This window comes from Centroberyx gerrardi, chromosome 8 (genome assembly GCF_048128805.1).
Source record: "Centroberyx gerrardi isolate f3 chromosome 8, fCenGer3.hap1.cur.20231027, whole genome shotgun sequence".
NCBI lineage: Eukaryota > Metazoa > Chordata > Actinopteri > Beryciformes > Berycidae > Centroberyx > Centroberyx gerrardi.
The window spans coordinates 19,076,865-19,093,971 of NC_136004.1; the positions used below are offsets into that span (position 1 = coordinate 19,076,865).

Below are 17,107 nucleotides of genomic sequence, written 5' to 3' on the forward strand. Positions count from 1 at the left end.
GATTAACCAAACCACTGATTTAGTTGATACCAAGACACTTTGTCACTTTACTCCAAACAAGTTGAATTTAGTTTTTCCAGCTCAGAGTTTCATCAATCATGACTCCCAGGAATGTGCTTGATGAAACTTTCCTTGGAAGTTAGTTGCCTCAGTCATTCTTAAACTGTAACTTACTGGGAAAAGTTTAACTTTAATGGTCTCATAATAATATTGAGAGCATTTTGAAAAATAGGCTTTACCATGATTAATGTTTAAACCTTTCGCTAATAATTAGGCCTTCTCACATTAATTTGTCAGTGATTTATTGATGGATATAAAGTGTCACAAACGGGTTGGAAAAAGTGTGAAACATAAAGAGATTTATTCAAAACATGATTTATTGAAAATGGAGTATGTTTGCCAGATGTGGTTATAATGGCAGTGACAATAAATTATTAAACTACACACAAAACATCACACATTAAAGTCTCTAGAAAACAATATAAAATACACATAAATATTAACTTAATACAAAACATCTAAAACCCAATTTCCCTTGAGAGTCTATCACATAGCAACCCTAAGAAAGATGAAAAAAGGAGTCTAGCTTTGCAGTCAACAAGCAGTTCAGTATAGTACAGACAAAACTCCTCCAAGTCTTTGCCAATATAAAATCAACATTCAAACAACATACATGCTAAATGCAGAAGTGCTCTGGGAGTTTATGCCCGGTCGTCTCTTCCCCTCGTCTATAGTGAATCTGAAAGAACTGGACACAGTTTTGTTGAGTGGAGTGTAGCCCACAGTTTCCTGTTTACACCTGTCCGAATCTATTCACATCTACAAGGGGACCGAGTGACCATGGAGGAGGGAGGAGGAAGAGGAGGAGGAGGAGGAGGAGGAGGAGGAGGAGGAGGAGGGGTTTTTGGTGCACAGAAGGCATAGTCTTTATTGAATCTGAACCAGCAGATAGTCTTGTGGTTAGTATGAAGGTCTGGTACTATAAAAAATAACCCCAAGCCCCAAATAACCAAATGATGGAGAACACAACAAATTTATTCAACATAACCTTATATCTAGATGATGAGTCTGTAATACAATCCTTGCACAAGCTTTTACAAAAATCCGTTTGGGGGTAGCGAAAACATTCCTATGTGGCTTATTGTGAAAAGCAAATGTTGAGTGGAGTGTGTGTCCTTTTGGATTATAAGTGCTACTGACCTAACATCTACCCTAATGACTTCATTCCATAAACTGGCATGAAGCTAAGTAGAATGAGGCTAAAATCCATGTGCCACCTGTCAGTGGAAAGGAATGTGCTGTGTCACATGTCTAGCAGACGTGACATTTCTCAACTTTCCTATCATTTCCCTGCAGGTTCTCTGACTGAACCCGCAGCTTGGTGATGATCTGCCCTCCACGCCCCACGCTGGGTGTCAGATGGAGAGATGGAGAAGCAGAGACTCGTATAAAAGTACAAAAAATCATGACCCAGACAGCACAGGAGGAGGAGAAAGAGCTTAGACGAAAAGTAGTGTTCTGAGCTTCTGTCCATGTCTAGCATCCTTATTTAATCAGCAGAGTAAAGAACAGCAAACGGATGTGACAACGTGGAGTTACACTGAGCATTAAAAACACATCACTGAGGTTCTTCTTGTGCATCTCGGTAGGAGTGGTGTTGCTGGCCGCGTTTCGGAGCTCCATCGGTTTGGTCGGTGGATTTAGATCAACTGGTAAGCAGGCTCGAAACAGAACCACAGTCCTGCCTGTTCTGTCTGTCTATCTGCTCATCAGTAAGCTTGTCTTTGTTGTATTACACACTCTATCTATGGCTACGTTCGTCCAACAGCGTCTTCTTTGCTCTCTCTTTCTCTCTGCAGGCATCTGGTAGATCCTAAACAACCTGGTTCGCCTTCATTTTGCCATTGATCCAGTTAATGTAGTGGGTGACGCGGGTGTACACCCCCGGCTTGTCCTTCTGCCCGCAGCCGTCGCCCCAGCTGATCACACCCATCAGAGTCATCCTGCCGGCGTTCTGACAGACGAGAGGGCCGCCAGAGTCTCCCTGCACATGAAGCCAAAAAAAACAGAGAGAGAAAGAAAGAAAGAGAGAGTGAGTCATGTGTACAACCAAACAAACAGAAAGCCCTATGCCAATGAGCAGAACAGGTCCCTGCCACTAATTTTACAATGTGGTGCAATGTCTCACCTTGCAGGCATCATCCAGGCCGCGGGTGTCACCTGCACACAGCATGTTGGGGGTAATCGTGCGGCCGGACAGCACATCGGGGATGCAGCGCTCCTGGGGCCACAGGCGAACGTAACCTCTCTTAACGCGCTCCGAGTATTCTGCGGAAACTGTGGAGAGAGCGGCCGTTGAAATCGATGTTCATATAGAAGGTGTGAGAGCACCTACAGCTAAGTGGAAATGCTTGTGGAGAGGCTAGTTTGTATGTATATCGCCCTCTGCTGGTCAGTCAAATAAGTGTAATGACTCTGCACTGAAACATCTACTGTATATCCTCATGCTGATCAATTAAATATTCTTCAATCTGAATAGCGAGCGTCAGTCATTTTTTAATGTGCAAAGCCTTTCTTTTTCCTAGATTTCCATTCTCCACACTGTGGTACACACCTAATTCTAAGTCTTGAGCACAGTGTTTTTACTGTTTAATTTTGAAAACCAAACATACTATCTGAATCATATCAAATAGATAATGTAACGTCTGTATGTATAATGGGTATGCCACATAATCAGCAATGCAAAACGAGAAAATGAGATGTATTTTAAGGGGATGTGTTGCTTACATTCTGTGTCTTTTCCATAGCCAGAGATCTCGCACTCAGTCCAGTCCGGCAGCACCAGTCCTGGTTCAGGTAGACATGCAGGCAGAACCTCCGGAGAGTTCACCGCACAGATGCCAATGTCAGTCTTCAACTTCAACAGGGCTGAAAGTGCAATGTGACCAGAGGAAAGTTAGACATGGGGAGAATGTCGGGTGAAGACGGAGAGATGATTTAAAGTTTTAACAAGCCTTTACTGCACAATCAAGGTTCCATATCGTCACTGTTGGGTGAAAACCTTGTACGTCCAATGTTGGCGATTTTCATGTTTTGCTTAAATTGAAGGATCACATGCTATAGGATGAGATAATTCTACAACCTTTGGGCTGATGAAATCCTTTCAGTTTGATAAACCAAAAAGTGCATGACCGTCAAGCTAAAACCAAAGCTGCTTTTCTTAGTTCCTGAAAAGCATTTTGGCGATACAAGGTTTTCACCTGACAACAGCAATATATTGAATATTACATATATGGAAGATTTAATAAATAAGTACAAAATTGTTGTCTCTTGAAATCTTTACTCACCTATGTCATTGTCAAAGCTTTCATTGTCAAATTTCTCGTGGATCCAGAACTTCTCGACCTCAAAAATCTGCTCACTGGTAGAATTCTGTTTCCGAAACGTTCTGCCCAGAACGACCTGCAACTTCTTCGCGTCAGAGCTGAGACTGAAACGGGACATGTTTGTGAGTGTGACATATGGGAAATATGTTCATTTCTATTTCTGTGTGTGTGTGTGTGTGTGCAGGTGAGTATGAGTCTGTGTACAGTTCTTACATGTCCTCAAAGCAGTGTGCAGCTGACAGGACCCAACAGGAGTCAATGAGGATTCCTCCACATCGGTGGAAGTGGTTTCTGAGACGGGACTGGTAAACATTAATGGCTGCCTGCCACGGCTGCTCCGTGATGTCGCTGTCCCGGCCCCCAAACATACGGAACGAGGGGCGGCTCAGGGTGTTGTCAGATCGCTGCCCACATGTTCCTACAGAGAAGGACAGGTTGCAGTACCCCGGTTAAAAAACAGATTTTAGTGTTCTTGATATTGGTTGTTTGAGATATATACACCACAAACGTAACAAGAAACAGTGGAGGAAGAATATAGAAATAAAATGGGTCTGCTGGATGAATTCTCTGTTATTTTCAGCGAGTGTAAATATATCCTACCTCTGTCATTGTTGTTAGTGGTGGGGCCGCGAGGGCCAAGAGTGGTGATAGTACCTGGATGCCTCGCTGAAAAAAAGGCAAAAATTATGATTACCATGACAGTACATCACAGTCCAGAGGATTTTATTCATTCCATTTCTGACAGATAGTTGACTTATAGTGCAAGTCTGACCAATCTCACTGCCATGTATCAACATCATCATAAAGTTAAAGATTTTGCTGTGCTGTCACTACGGAAACAAGGATACTTACAGCATTTGGGTATGTCGCACAGCTCCCAGGTCAGCTGCAGGTTCTTGTAGATGTGACACCATGGACCATCATCACCGTCTGGATTCCTAGTGGATAAAGGAAGGGGAAATGCGGGGTAAGCTTCTGATGAAAAGTTATTCTGAATTTTCTGTGTGGGAGGAGTGCATGGGGGCATATGTGCGTGAGCAAGCACTCGTGTGTGTGGGTTTGTGTATGTGTGGGTCACTACTGTGTATTGTATGTGTCGGTGTGTGTACCTGCAGTAGCTATGGCTGCCCAGCCCCAGTTCCAGGGCGTCAGATCTCCATGCGTTGTAGAACTTGCGCTTGATAAGGGGGGAGTCCCACGGGAGACAGCGAGAGCCGCTCTTAGTGACGGTTGTTGTGCCTCGGTAAGACGGGCCAGAGCCCAGCACACACTCTTGGTACTTATCTGGACCCAAACACAGAGAAACAGCGAGGTCTAAGCATTTAAAGTATTCACACGGGGGGAGAACTATTTCAGTTTAAGAATTACTAAATATTTTGTTTGGTAAAACCTCACCTTCTGGACACTTGGGCAAGGAGCAGAACTCCCAGTCAATCTGAGTGCCTTTATAGATGTAACACCAGGGAGTGTCGTCATTGTCGGGGTTGCTGTGAGGGAGAGGCAAGGAAAACAAGTAAACACTTCATCCCCCATGAATGATGTAGTCAGTTAGTAACAAGATGCATCATTGCTCCAAGTGTCATAAAAATCAGACCAGTGGTGTAGCAGTTATGGCCTTTCAAAATTAGAAATCTTGACCTTTGATTATAGCATCCACATCAGGCCAATCAGTGAAACAACGCCAGAAGAATGTTTTATGTAAAGTTAGACCAGTGATGTCTGAAATATTTGAGAGAGATTTGCACTTCATTCCTAGGAAAGCTCCAGCTAGTGAATGTACTAAACTAAAACAGACTGGTAGCGTACCGGCAGAAGTTGTGGTTGCCCAGTCCAAGACTGCTGGCGTCTGGTCTTTTTGCTGTAAACCTCCTTCCCCTCAGAGACGTCGAGTTCCAGTTGATACACTCAGCTCCTGTGCGGCTGATGCCCCACGTCCCGCGGTACCCTCCGCCCTGCCCCACAACACACTTCTCATTGGTGTCTATGGGGGAAAGAGAGGAGTTATAGTATAGTAATATGATACTTTCACTCATTGAGTTATGACACTGGTATCAGTCTAAAATTATTGGCCAAACATTCCAGTTTTCATTTGTTTCATATTTAGTTTGACAAAATAAAAACTTAAAACTACTAAAACTACTAAAAAAATGAAAAAACTATGACAACAATGTTACATGTGTGCACAATTCAGTTTAAATTAAATGAATGTGTTGTTAATAACTCTTCAGGGCGTGTTTGGTTTTGTCCTAATGGCAGTTATATGGTATTTTTTCAATTTGTGGTTGCAACCAATGACGGAACATAAACTATGATGATCATAAATGAAATCACATTTATTGAGTCTGGCTTCTCTCAACTCATTACTCTTTAGCTGAAATCACTTGGCTGTAAGAATGGGGTTAGCATAATTATTGTGTTGAGTGGGTGGGGTGTCCAAAAGCCTCAAGAAGTCGCCCGCAGAAAAAACATTCATATCCCAGAATTTCTTTCCATGGTTTATGATCCTTTCTTTTCCCCCTCAAAACCACAGGTTCACGACACCTATGAGTCACAAAGTGAGTCTGTTACCCTATCTTAATCAGTGTTGTGTCACGGTTCACACTGCTATGGACATGGCTGGGTTTAGTCTGGCATTACAATCAACATCAACAGTATCCAAACTAGACACAGGCAAATGTGAGGCGTACTCTGCATCCATCCATGGCTTACCAGCTGCAGAACAGTTTACAGAGGAAGTGTTTTAAACAGTAGTCCAATATACGGGAGCAATTAGACTAAATAATGTTTTTAAGAGTTTGTTGAGTACTTACTGATCTCACACTGAGTCCCTCTGAAGCCTGCAGGACACTGGCAAAGGTAGTCTGAAGAGTACACCGCCTCCTTACAGGTCCCTCCATTATAGCACCGAGACGCGTGGCAGTCTAAAGGCGGCAGATAGTGAGCCGGTGAGTTCGTTTGTGATTTCATTCACTATTTCAGCACAAGTGATAATCCTAACAATCAGAATCAGAATCAGACTGATTGGCCAAGAAAGTTTGCACATACAAAGACTTTGACTTAGGTCACATTTAACATAAAAACAACACAAAAAGTATTTGTATGAAAAAGTAGTATATAGCAAATTTCAAAGTGGAAATTAGGGAATAGGTCATTTTTTTAGATAGTTTATAAGTAATATATAAGTATAAGTATAGAAATACATGTACAGTATGTACATGGTTTGCTGTTGGAACCTGACTGATTTCAATATAAGTGTTTTCTAACATAGTAGCAGATGTCTTCATTAGCCTGACTTTCAAAATATAACATCATTTCACGCCACTCTGTGCTTTTAATCAAAAGGGGCTTTTTGTTTACCAAAACTGGTTCTAAGCGGTTGCTACACCATCAACAATCCAGTATTTTCTTTATTATTTTAAAATTTCTTAAAGGCGAATGTACAAAGTAATGGCGCCCCACTCACTTCTAGTGGTATGAGCTCACAGACCATGCAGTTTGGCAGACTGAAATGTGGTTGTAATTTGTCTCAGGGAGGGGCGTTTATGCCTCACAGAATTCGTCAATGGGGGTGAAAGTGCGTATAAGAGCTGGTCTGGCAAGAGTATTTAAAACAATCTTAGACTAAACTACGCCCACTCAAAAACACAGAAAGCCAACGGTTCTTCATTTTGAACTACGAAAATAACAGAGAATAGGACATGTGAATGAGAGGAGGGCAAGAAAAAAAATGTCTAAGGATGTAACAGCAAGTTACAGAAGACAATCAGGAAAGGGCAGGCAGGCAGATAAGCAGACAAACAGACTAAACAGCAGAAGAAGGGCAAATTGTACTGGTTGTGAACACAGATAAAATCTGGGGAGGTAGGAAAGAAAACAGAAAGGCAGACAGTGGAAAGACAAGCGGGTCAGCCGATGTGTGTGTCTGTGCGTCTAAGTCTCACTCACTGATGACGGGCACATAATGACAGCGCTCTCGTCCTCTTAATGCACAGCGGCAGAACTCCACACGCTGTCCCCTCCATCGCAGCCATGTGTCCCCATAACTACGCACTGCTGACGTCTGACTATCCACACAATGTGCTGCGAGAAGACACACACACACACACACACACACAATAAAAAATTAGGCAAACAAACAAGAAGATACACACAAACATAATCATTATTACATGTAGAAAAAGAGGGAATAAACATGAAGGTAATGAGTACCAACACACAGAGGGAAACAGACACATGAAGGACAACGGAGAATTAACAGAATCTAAGTGTGATGATGATGATGATATTAGTGAAGACAAAGAGAATGAGTGATGGGGCTCACAGGAGTCAAAAGAGGGTGAGGACTTGTCGACACGAATAATCAAAAGGGTCCGTCTGGGAGTCTTCCGGTCAGGCTCACCTCTGTAAAAGCGAGTCCCTCTCCTAGTACGTAGGAGCTTGACCTGGAAGAGAGGAGAGGCATTTAGCATGGCAGATGTCTCACAGTCTCACAGTGCAGCAGTGCATGGATGACGATGAATAAATACTGGTAACGAAAGGAATCTATTTAATCTGACAATACTGTTGTCTTTGGATGAACTACTTACATTGTCCGCTAGGCCGCAGCAGAGAGCAGACAGGAGTATTAGAAGTACAAATGTTCTGGTCATGGCTTCAAATGAGGACTTCAATCTGCTGGAAATGGAATAAAAACAATTATGAGAGACAATTCCTGAAACAAAGACCATTTGCACGAAGGTGAGGCTCTGATGTCTAGAGTAGCGGTGCCTGAAAAAACAAAATCAACATCTGAAAGGCGAGACGAGCGTCAGAGGTGTCCAACGTTGACCCCTTTCCTGCAATTCTTTTCCTTGTTGGCTCGGTATCGATGGCAGGTTTACAATCGGAGATTTCCACTGCTGCCAATACACACATACTGTATGTTTTTATTCCATTCCATGTATGTATTTCTATCAGTGGAAATCTCCTATTGTAAAGCTGTCATCAAGCCAACAAGGAGAAGAATTGCAGGAAAAGGGCCAGCACTGGACGCCTCTTCTGCTTGTCCCGACTTTCTAATGCTCCTGAGTTTAACTTCCTTCCTCTTTCCCCCGCCTTCCTCTGACTCTTCCCTCGGGCCGGAGAGACAACTGGGGAGGAAAGGGAGGGCAAGGTGGGATGAATGTGGGAAACGAGGGTAATTTCTAGTTCCTTGAAGTTGTGTTGGTTTCCTGTGAGCATGGTAGAGTCAGACCGGAAGTAATAGCCCAGTTACGGGCCTGACCTGATTGGATCATTCAACAGAGTGAATGAGTTCAACAAGTTTGTATTGCGTTTGAGGGCTCAGCGATACTCCTTACCTTCCTTCCCCTCAGACCCAATTCCCTGATTCAATTTCTTGTCACTTTCCACCTACCAAAGGCCCTACTTCATACAGTATAACCAACGTATCATCATAACTTCTGTATCTCTTTCCCGCGGGGATAAACAGGACGCGGATCATCTTGACTTTACTATTTCAGAAATGAAACGCTGACCACCACATCAAACAGAGGCCATAAACAAAACAATTCGGACAATCCTAGAGCCAAGACCGGAGCACGCAGAAGGACTCTGCACCATCTTGAGAGCATTCCATCTTTAACAGAGCAAAGCACCAGATGCAGCTGGATAAAGTGACTCAGAGCTTTAAAATGAAAGGGGAGAACTCTTTGTTGCCCGGGGTTATAAAAACATCTAGGAGAGATGTTTAGACTTATTCTTCTTTGTTTAAAAGGAGCTGCATTATGTAGAAAAGTAATATAGAGGATAGTGCCTGTTGCCCCTCAGTCAAGTGTGAGTAAACATGAGTCACACAAGGGGGGTGGTGGGGGGATTTAGGAAGGAAAATGGGGAAGAAAGATCTAAAGGGAACACAGGAAAGAGAGGAGAAGAAAGAAAGTTGAACATAAGACTGAAAAATCTGATCTCAGTTTTGCTTTAAGAACAACTAAGTTACTTAAAAAGCCAATTCTACAGACAAGTACACACACAGACACAAACACAGACACAGACACACATCAATACCCATCTGCATACATGCATGCACTGACACTTCTATTCACAGGCCCATTTTTACACGCTGTTCACTGCTGGCTGGTTCTTCACTGACTCATATTCTGTGGTTGACTGAGCTAATAGAAAACAGTGTAGTGTTTTGATTTATCAGTGAGGTAAAACGGCCACGTTGGCAAACACACACACACATATACACACACACACACACACACACACATACACACAATGTGCTTTGGAACGTAGAGCTAATCAACTCTCCCAGACACAAAGATTCACTGTTCATTCTCCTCATTGTTACTGGAACAAAGACTCCCTTGCAGGATTTTCACTTTGAAAACACACACGTACATACACACACACACACACACACACACACATACACACTCACCATTAAGAGGACAGGTCCCTTGAAACTAGCCTTGTGTCAACCAGATGAAAACCCTGTTGCTCTGTGCTTTCACCCCCTAACTGAACCTCATTGGCAGGACGTCAGTAACAGAAACGGCTCTGTCTAGTTTCCTTTTTGTTTCCTTTGTGCAGCTGTTCAGCTCTGTTCAGTCGCCCCTGTCTCCCCCCGTCAGCCAAAAACATGTGTTTCCTGCTAAAATACTGTCAGCGTGCGTACAGTGCACAATCGTAAACATGCATATATCAAACACACACACAGGCACACTTACACACATCAGACATCAACATATGTTCATCCCACCCATTTTAAAGTCTGTGGTATCTGTCAGGCAGAGGCCCTGCTTGGGCGCCTCCAACACCGCAGGATTATCAGCTGCTCTTTGACAACCCCACAATCCAGTTGGCCTGAGTTTTAGCTGCTTTTGTGGCCTGGTTCATAACGCTTAATGCATGCTCACAGACATAAACACATAAAACGAACATAATGCACAGACAAAATCTTGGTAAAGTAAATTTCTGGTTGAGGCAGCAACTTTTTTAGTTTTATGTAGCATACAGTTGAGCTAATTTCCTAGAGGGGATTAAGGCATTTGTCTGTCACACCCAATGGGTTAATGGCTGCTTTTGACATTATGGAGAAGAAATGTGTAGGACCAAGTCTATTGCATGAGGAACTGAAGAGAGCGTGGCTCTCTTAGTAGGTCAAACCTGAATGGAACAAATGAAAACAGCAGCGGAGTAGGAATTAAGCCAGAGCCAGACTGTGACTCAGCATCAACTTATGACAGCAATTTTAAGACGCACCACGTTATTGGAGCACACATGCACACAGATAAGACAGACGGGCACACACAGAGAAACACAGATGCGCACACACACACAGTTAGATTTACGTCCAGAGCTAGTAGTAATGGGTAACCCTCTAACGCTATTCATTTCCTATCAGTGTGTTGTCATGCAGTTACAGCATAAAAAACTGTCTTTAAGCGTTGACCACAGCCACTAATCGTTGACTCTAGCAGTGAGTTCACCGGACCATTAGCGAGGATGTGCAATGATGATGGTGTGCTGAGTTTGTAAAGGTCATGGTGAGACATTCCTGTCTTCCAGTAACAAGGTCAAAATGTCAGATCAGGTGTCAGTGTTTATATGGCGCTAAATAAAGAACAGCCCAAAAGCTGAAGAATGGCTAGAATGCTGAATTTACATTCGCTGAGCTGGCATGGCCCACATGAAACGCTCTTGCATCTGCCTGTGAAGTCTGAATTATGGTTCACTAGATGCTATTAAAAGTCTCTGTGCCTTCTTTCCTGTCTCTCTTCTCCAAGACTGTCAGGGGAATTTATAAAGTACTTGAGGTGCTGCCCACTCCCTTTTAAAAGAGAATGGCCTGGCACCCAGGAGAGGAACTGGCAGAGGAAACACCTTTACAGTGTTTAGTGTAACATTCTTACGGTCTAATTGTTTTTGGCAGCAAAGTTACTTTCATAACAATATTTCTTAGAAAGCCGAACATTGGCGGGGTTGAATTGTAAACACTCTTCTCGTTCTCGTCTCACGCCAGGCTGGCATTGTCGGTTTCCGCTAGAACATCATAACACGAAGCTGCTTTGAGCTAGTTTGACCCGTTGGGACCCCTATAGGTGCTTTCAACTTCTACAATAGCTTCTATTTACTATTGTACCTCAACTTAAACGCCCTGCATTCATGTGATACGTTTACCTATGACAGTTATGAATTGTAATGCAGGTATCGTAAGCTACTTGGCAGGCATTATCCATTCCTTACTGGGGGTTTTCAGTCAAGCTTCAATAAACCCAGTGTGATCTGGCTCTATAATGTCCCGCAGAACAGAGAGCTGCATTGTAGCCTCTCTCAGCCTCAAGATTTAAAGCCCTGCTCTCTGTATCAGAAAAGCTACACAAAGAATCACAGACTCAGAGAGAGGACCGAGAGAGGGGAGTGGAAGGAGCAGGTGATGACATTGGAACTGAGTAGAAAAAAAACGCTGAAGAGATGATGGAGAGTGGGATAACTGCATGGAAGGAGATGAAACAATGGAGAGAGCAATGTCAGGGCGAGAGTGAAAAGAGGAGAGAGAAAGGAGAGAAAGGGGAGAAGGGAGAGAGGAGGGTGAAGGAATCAAATCCCAGAGGTCAGCAGAAAGGTGATGAGTAGTCCTGCCTTTCATGCAAGAAGAGTTGAGTCATCCCATCTTCCAGGACTACACAGAGACAGATGGAGATGGAGACACAGATGGCGTCATAAATGGGATTCTTCAGCCACACTGCTGGCTATTAGATGAACATACAATTCCCTTGTTCGGTCAGCAAGAGCAAGAGTAGGGATGAGAAAGACGGTTTATTCAGATGCAAGTATGAAAAGCGGTCATTCTAAAACTCCAGCTTGCTGCCAAATATCGAATTGTTCATTCTCAAGAAATCCGACTTCATCATGTGACACTTGTTCACAGTCTGATCCAGCTCTATTCTCTGTCTGACCACTCTGACTTACAGCTTATATAGGCCTGGTCCCATGAGTCACAAGACTCAGTCTGAGGCTCCAGCGCTCGCTGCCAGACACAGAAACCCTAATGACCACACTGGGAAAAATGTAGATAACAAATACAAACTACTTTCTCACAGCGCATGAAGACGCAAAACTACAAGGTATCAGTGTGATGGAGAGCCTCGGCGCTGATAGATAGAAGGGAGTGAAATTCCCAAGGCGTTAGCTCAGACGTAAGAGCCTGTAGGTTAATGATCCAGTGCAGAATTAGTCAGTTTTTGGCTCAGAATGCATGCATGTATACACCCGCCCCCATCCACCCACACACACAGACACACACACACACACACTAAGAATCGCAGTATCATGGGAGAGATATTCCTCAATGAATATCATCACGTTCTCCCTGTTATCTCATAACAGTTAAGGAAGAAGCCAAAGAACGCTGAGTTGTTTTGTGCTGCCAAGAGTTTTGCAGTGATGTCATTCATGCAATTGTTGATCTACTGACTGAGAAGAGTTTGGGGATGAGGAGTGAACGCCTGATGTAGGAGGACTCATACCAGACGAAAAAGGTGGAGATGGATGGAGAAAGGTAAACAAAGTCAGGATAGTGAGAATAGTAGTAGAATACCAAATGAATGAGCAAGCACTGGTTATTCCAGAATCACACACACTTCCAGCTCCTGATACAGGTGATGTGAAATTGTAAGACTGTGTGATATGGACAAGATTAATACAGTAACACAGTATAAGGATATCTGGCAACATGCAAAGTCACCTGTTAATCAAATTGATATTCATTGCATTGAGCTGCATGGTGATGTGATAAAACTGTCATTTTAAAATAATATCCCCTAACTAGTTTCAGATCTCAGAGATAAAGTAGTATTTGCTGTTAATCATTAATTTAGACAAAAAAAATTGTGTATCATGACAACTCCATATCATTATTTCACCACATATGATTCTATTGAAAGACTACAAAAGATTGCCCAGCAGCCATAGAAATCAGTTGCGCTGATTCAGTCCAATCTATTTATCAAGTGTGTGTACAAAAATGCTTGCTTCATTTACCTTACATCAAACCCCAACGAAATAGATAACTTTCTTTGTGTTGCCCAAAACAACAAATGCTGATAAAGCCAAACAACTAACAGCCAGTCTGTGACATTTTGCGACTGCATCATCACCAAAAACTAGCCTAGCCTACTATGTCGCCTATTCCATAAACCCAATCAATAATCCAGATTATAAACTATTTATCTAATGGCATGATTCAAACTGAAACAGTATGGACAGAAGTTGTTTCAATAAAGTAGAACAGACTGCGGAATAGTCCTAGTTCTATTTCCAGAATAATAGGCTACACGGATCGGGAGCCTGCTTGCATATGAGTAAATAATAAGGAGAAACAAGCTCTTACCGAATATAATGTCCTTTGATACGGTCGCTTCTCAGTATCCCTCGAGTAGCACAGTCGCTGACCTTGGGACGTATCGCTCGGAGTGTGGCCGTTTTCCCTCTCTTCCCAGGGTTTTATCGGAGCGCTCCTGTCGGTGTGTGGAGGGGAGGGGGGGGGGGAGGGGAGGAGGAGGGGAGGGCTGCTGTGACCTCAGCGGGGAAGCGGGGCCGGCCGGCCGGATGATGGGCGGTGCCGCTGCGGGACTCTCCCGCTCCAGGTACCGGATGTTTCCTGGGAAAGAACGGTTTCGTAAAAGTAACTGGAACTAAAAACAGTGTGAGGTCAACAATGGCGTATTCTGTGATTAGGAAATCTATCTATCTATCTGTCTATCCGCCTGTCCGTCTGTCTGTCTGTCCATCTGTATTTCATGTGCAAATAGCCTAAAACATTTAGCAAACATAGCCTTCTGGCACAAAGCAAAATCCTCTGTGTTCATTTAATTTTTTAAGTGTCCTAATCATGATATAACACTGACATATTATTAATTTAACACTTTTACATTTGTTGTTTTGAACAGACAACATTGATCAGAGCCATATCAGCTCCATGGGTAAACAACTCTCCAGTCAACACTTGTCACTGAAAAAAATCAACACTATTAACATTGAAAAAATTGTCAAATGCCAAATCGTGGATGTAATCATACCAAAAGTCACACAGCAATTTTCTCACACTCTTGAAAAGGATGTCATTTTAATGCAGGGACAACACACATTTCTGTTACAAATGTTAATGACAATGGACCTATACATTTTAACATAACAGATGTTGTTATTAAGAGTATTGTCTTTGTGTTATGTTGTCATTTTTAAGTGTGTAGTGTTGTGTTGATTTTCAGTGACAATCATTTGAAGTTGACAAGTGTTGATTGGACAGTTGTTTGTCCACTCATAGAGCTGATATGGCTCTGGAACAGGTGTTTAAAACTATCAGAAGTGTTACATTAACTCTGATGGGTGTGGGCTTGTAAAAACACTGCTGGTCAGATGCTGGTCGGATGTTGCATTTGGAAAGGATGCACTTCAAAATCTCCACAATATACTGAACCTTTTCATTTCTTGCGTCGAACAGTTCAGGTGAATGCTGGAAACTCACTCTGATGCAACACACTTTATCTACGTTTACAAACACACTTTAGAATGCATACAAAACTCACATGTATCTGACCTTTCCCTGACGGGATCTTAGATTGAGGAGGGCCCACTCAAGATCACTTTGGATAATTATGTTTGTGAAAAAATGCTTCCTGTTTATATATACCAAGTGTAGATTGGGGAGTTATTTTGTCCCTTTCTAGAGCTAATATGGATCTGGGTCGGCTTTTTAACACTATCAGAAGTGTTAAATTAACTCTGATGGGCGTGGATTTGTATAAACACTGGCATAGGATTGATTTTTCACACTGCAGTGACCTCTTGAAGCCGGCTGTGGGTGAGAGTGAAGCGGTGTGGTAACCCAGTTGGCACCAGGAGTCATTTGTGGTGACTGTAGTCCCCTTGATTCAACCCATCCCTTCCTCAGGAAATCAGTCACTTAGCCTTCAGGATGGCTCGATGTTTTATTAGACCAATAGTGATTTTAATTGCATTGGATAATTCATGTTTATTGTTTTTACTGTTTGTTGCAACTCCACATTAAATAGTTGGGAACATGGCGTTTTAGGATGTAATGGGCGAGGGCAGTTAGTTTGGCGTCTGGCCTCTCCGAGTCCATCTGTGTTAGATTAGTGTGAAGTCACAGTCCTTGATGAGGAAATTCACACACACACACACACACACACCTACACACACACCTACACACACACACACACACACACACACACACACACACACTGGGTTATGAAGGTTATGCTTTCAAAATGTAATCCATTACAGTTGACTGATTACCAGCATAAAATTGTAATCAATCACACCAATCCACCAAAATCTATCAATATGAAGTGTATCAATATACTGTATGTGAGTAATTGAAAAAGTTATTATTTACTTATTTTAAGTATTTTTTTTTAACTTTACTTACAATGGATTGCAGTAACATTTTTGTAATGAGATTTATTTGATCATATATTCAGTTACTCCTCAATGCAACACAAATTCACACACACACACACACACACACATATAATAAATAATTAACCTCATGTATTCAGTGTCTTCAGTGTTACCGTGTATAAACCCCCTGCCTTGGTAAATTCTGTGGAAGCAAACTAGACTAAACATTGTTTTTCAACGTTCTTAGAAATTTTTATTGCCTAACTATGTGTGGGTAAATGTGTTTTTCATGGTTCCTTGTAGTACATTTCCAAATTCACAAACAAAGTACCAAGTGCCAAGCAGGCTACAATGAATGTACAGGAGTCTGTCTTGGTGACATTGGTGCTGAGACACAGCTCCCAGTTTCACAGTTCATCCTGTTTCACGTGATACATGGACAATAGAGCCTCATATACAGCGGACAGGAGACTATACATATCACTGTACATTTATACATTCAACATCTATAGCAATGTGTCCAGTAAAATCACATTACAAAAAGTTATTGGGCCGTGTAAAATTCAAGTCAAAAGTTACCAAGCAGAAGATTTTTCTAATTGTATAAAAAATATGTAAGTGAGGCCATTTCCACAGGTTAGGCTTACCTGACAAGACAAAAGCATGGATCTTAATAGACTTTACACTATGAGTTGCATCTTTCCTGATTCCTGTGAAGCCCTCTCCATCGTACTGAACTGGAGATAAGGAAACAGCACCATGTTTGGTAAATGTAAACAGGAAGCATTTTGTTACAAGCATATCCAAAGTGATCTTGAGTGGGCCCTCCTCACTCTAAGATCACGTCAGGAAGACGTCAGATACATGTGAGTTTTGTTCACATTCAAGTGTTTGTAAACATTGAACATAAGTTCATTGCATCAGAGTGGGTTTCCAGAATTCACCTGAACTGTTCGATACAACAATGGCAGAGTTTTGTATGCATTCTTCACAAAGTGTGTTTGTAAATGTAGATAAAGTTTGTTGCATCAGAGTGGGTTTCCAGAATTCACCTGAACTGTTCGATACAAGAAACGAAAAAGTTCAGTATATTGGGGAAATTCTGAAGTGAATCCTCTCCAAACACAACGTCCATCTGATCAACAATGACACTGCAAATTGGTCACAGAAGAACAACATAGTACATAAAAAATTTAACATTTTATATAAAGAAGTATAAAGTAATTAAAATAGAGATAGGATTCTTTGAGCACTCTGGATGTTTTGACCCTCTATAAAGATTGTTTTGAAAAAAACAACAACCAACAAAC

General features: G+C 42.2%; 1 protein-coding gene across 4 annotated transcripts; it reads right to left on the minus strand.

The window, feature by feature from the left end:
* Positions 1-328: 328 nt before the first annotated feature.
* plat (plasminogen activator, tissue) lies at positions 329-13,902 on the minus strand. 4 transcript variants are annotated; one of them, XM_078285187.1, is made up of 15 exons: positions 13,765-13,902; positions 7,973-8,060; positions 7,708-7,828; positions 7,332-7,466; positions 6,197-6,307; positions 5,193-5,367; positions 4,782-4,873; positions 4,496-4,670; positions 4,239-4,324; positions 3,987-4,052; positions 3,600-3,804; positions 3,348-3,490; positions 2,788-2,928; positions 2,189-2,337; positions 329-2,044 (listed from the first exon to the last, which is right to left on the minus strand). In XM_078285187.1, the coding sequence occupies exons 2-15, from the start codon at positions 8,033-8,035 to the stop codon at positions 1,874-1,876; spliced, it is 1,833 nt and encodes a 610-aa protein (XP_078141313.1). In that variant the 5' UTR covers positions 8,036-8,060; positions 13,765-13,902; the 3' UTR covers positions 329-1,873. The 4 variants fall into 4 exon arrangements, with proteins under 4 accessions (XP_078141313.1, XP_078141314.1, XP_078141315.1 ...); XM_078285188.1 differs by having other exon boundaries at positions 7,973-8,057; positions 13,765-13,884; XM_078285189.1 differs by lacking the exon at positions 13,765-13,902 and adding an exon at positions 9,811-10,141.
* Between the last annotated feature and the right edge of the window lie 3,205 nt (positions 13,903-17,107).

Excerpts from the sequence above, each read along its gene's own strand:
- plat (XM_078285187.1), bottom strand. The coding sequence starts at position 8,035 with ATGACCAGAACATTTGTACTTCTAATACTCCTGTCTGCTCTCTGCTGC. Across the intron at positions 7,467-7,707 it reads CTCACCCTCTTTTGACTCCT|CACATTGTGTGGATAGTCAG; the intron begins GTGAGCCCCATC and ends GTCTTCTCGCAG. Across the intron at positions 2,045-2,188 it reads GCCTGGATGATGCCTGCAAG|GGAGACTCTGGCGGCCCTCT; the intron begins GTGAGACATTGC and ends CTTCATGTGCAG.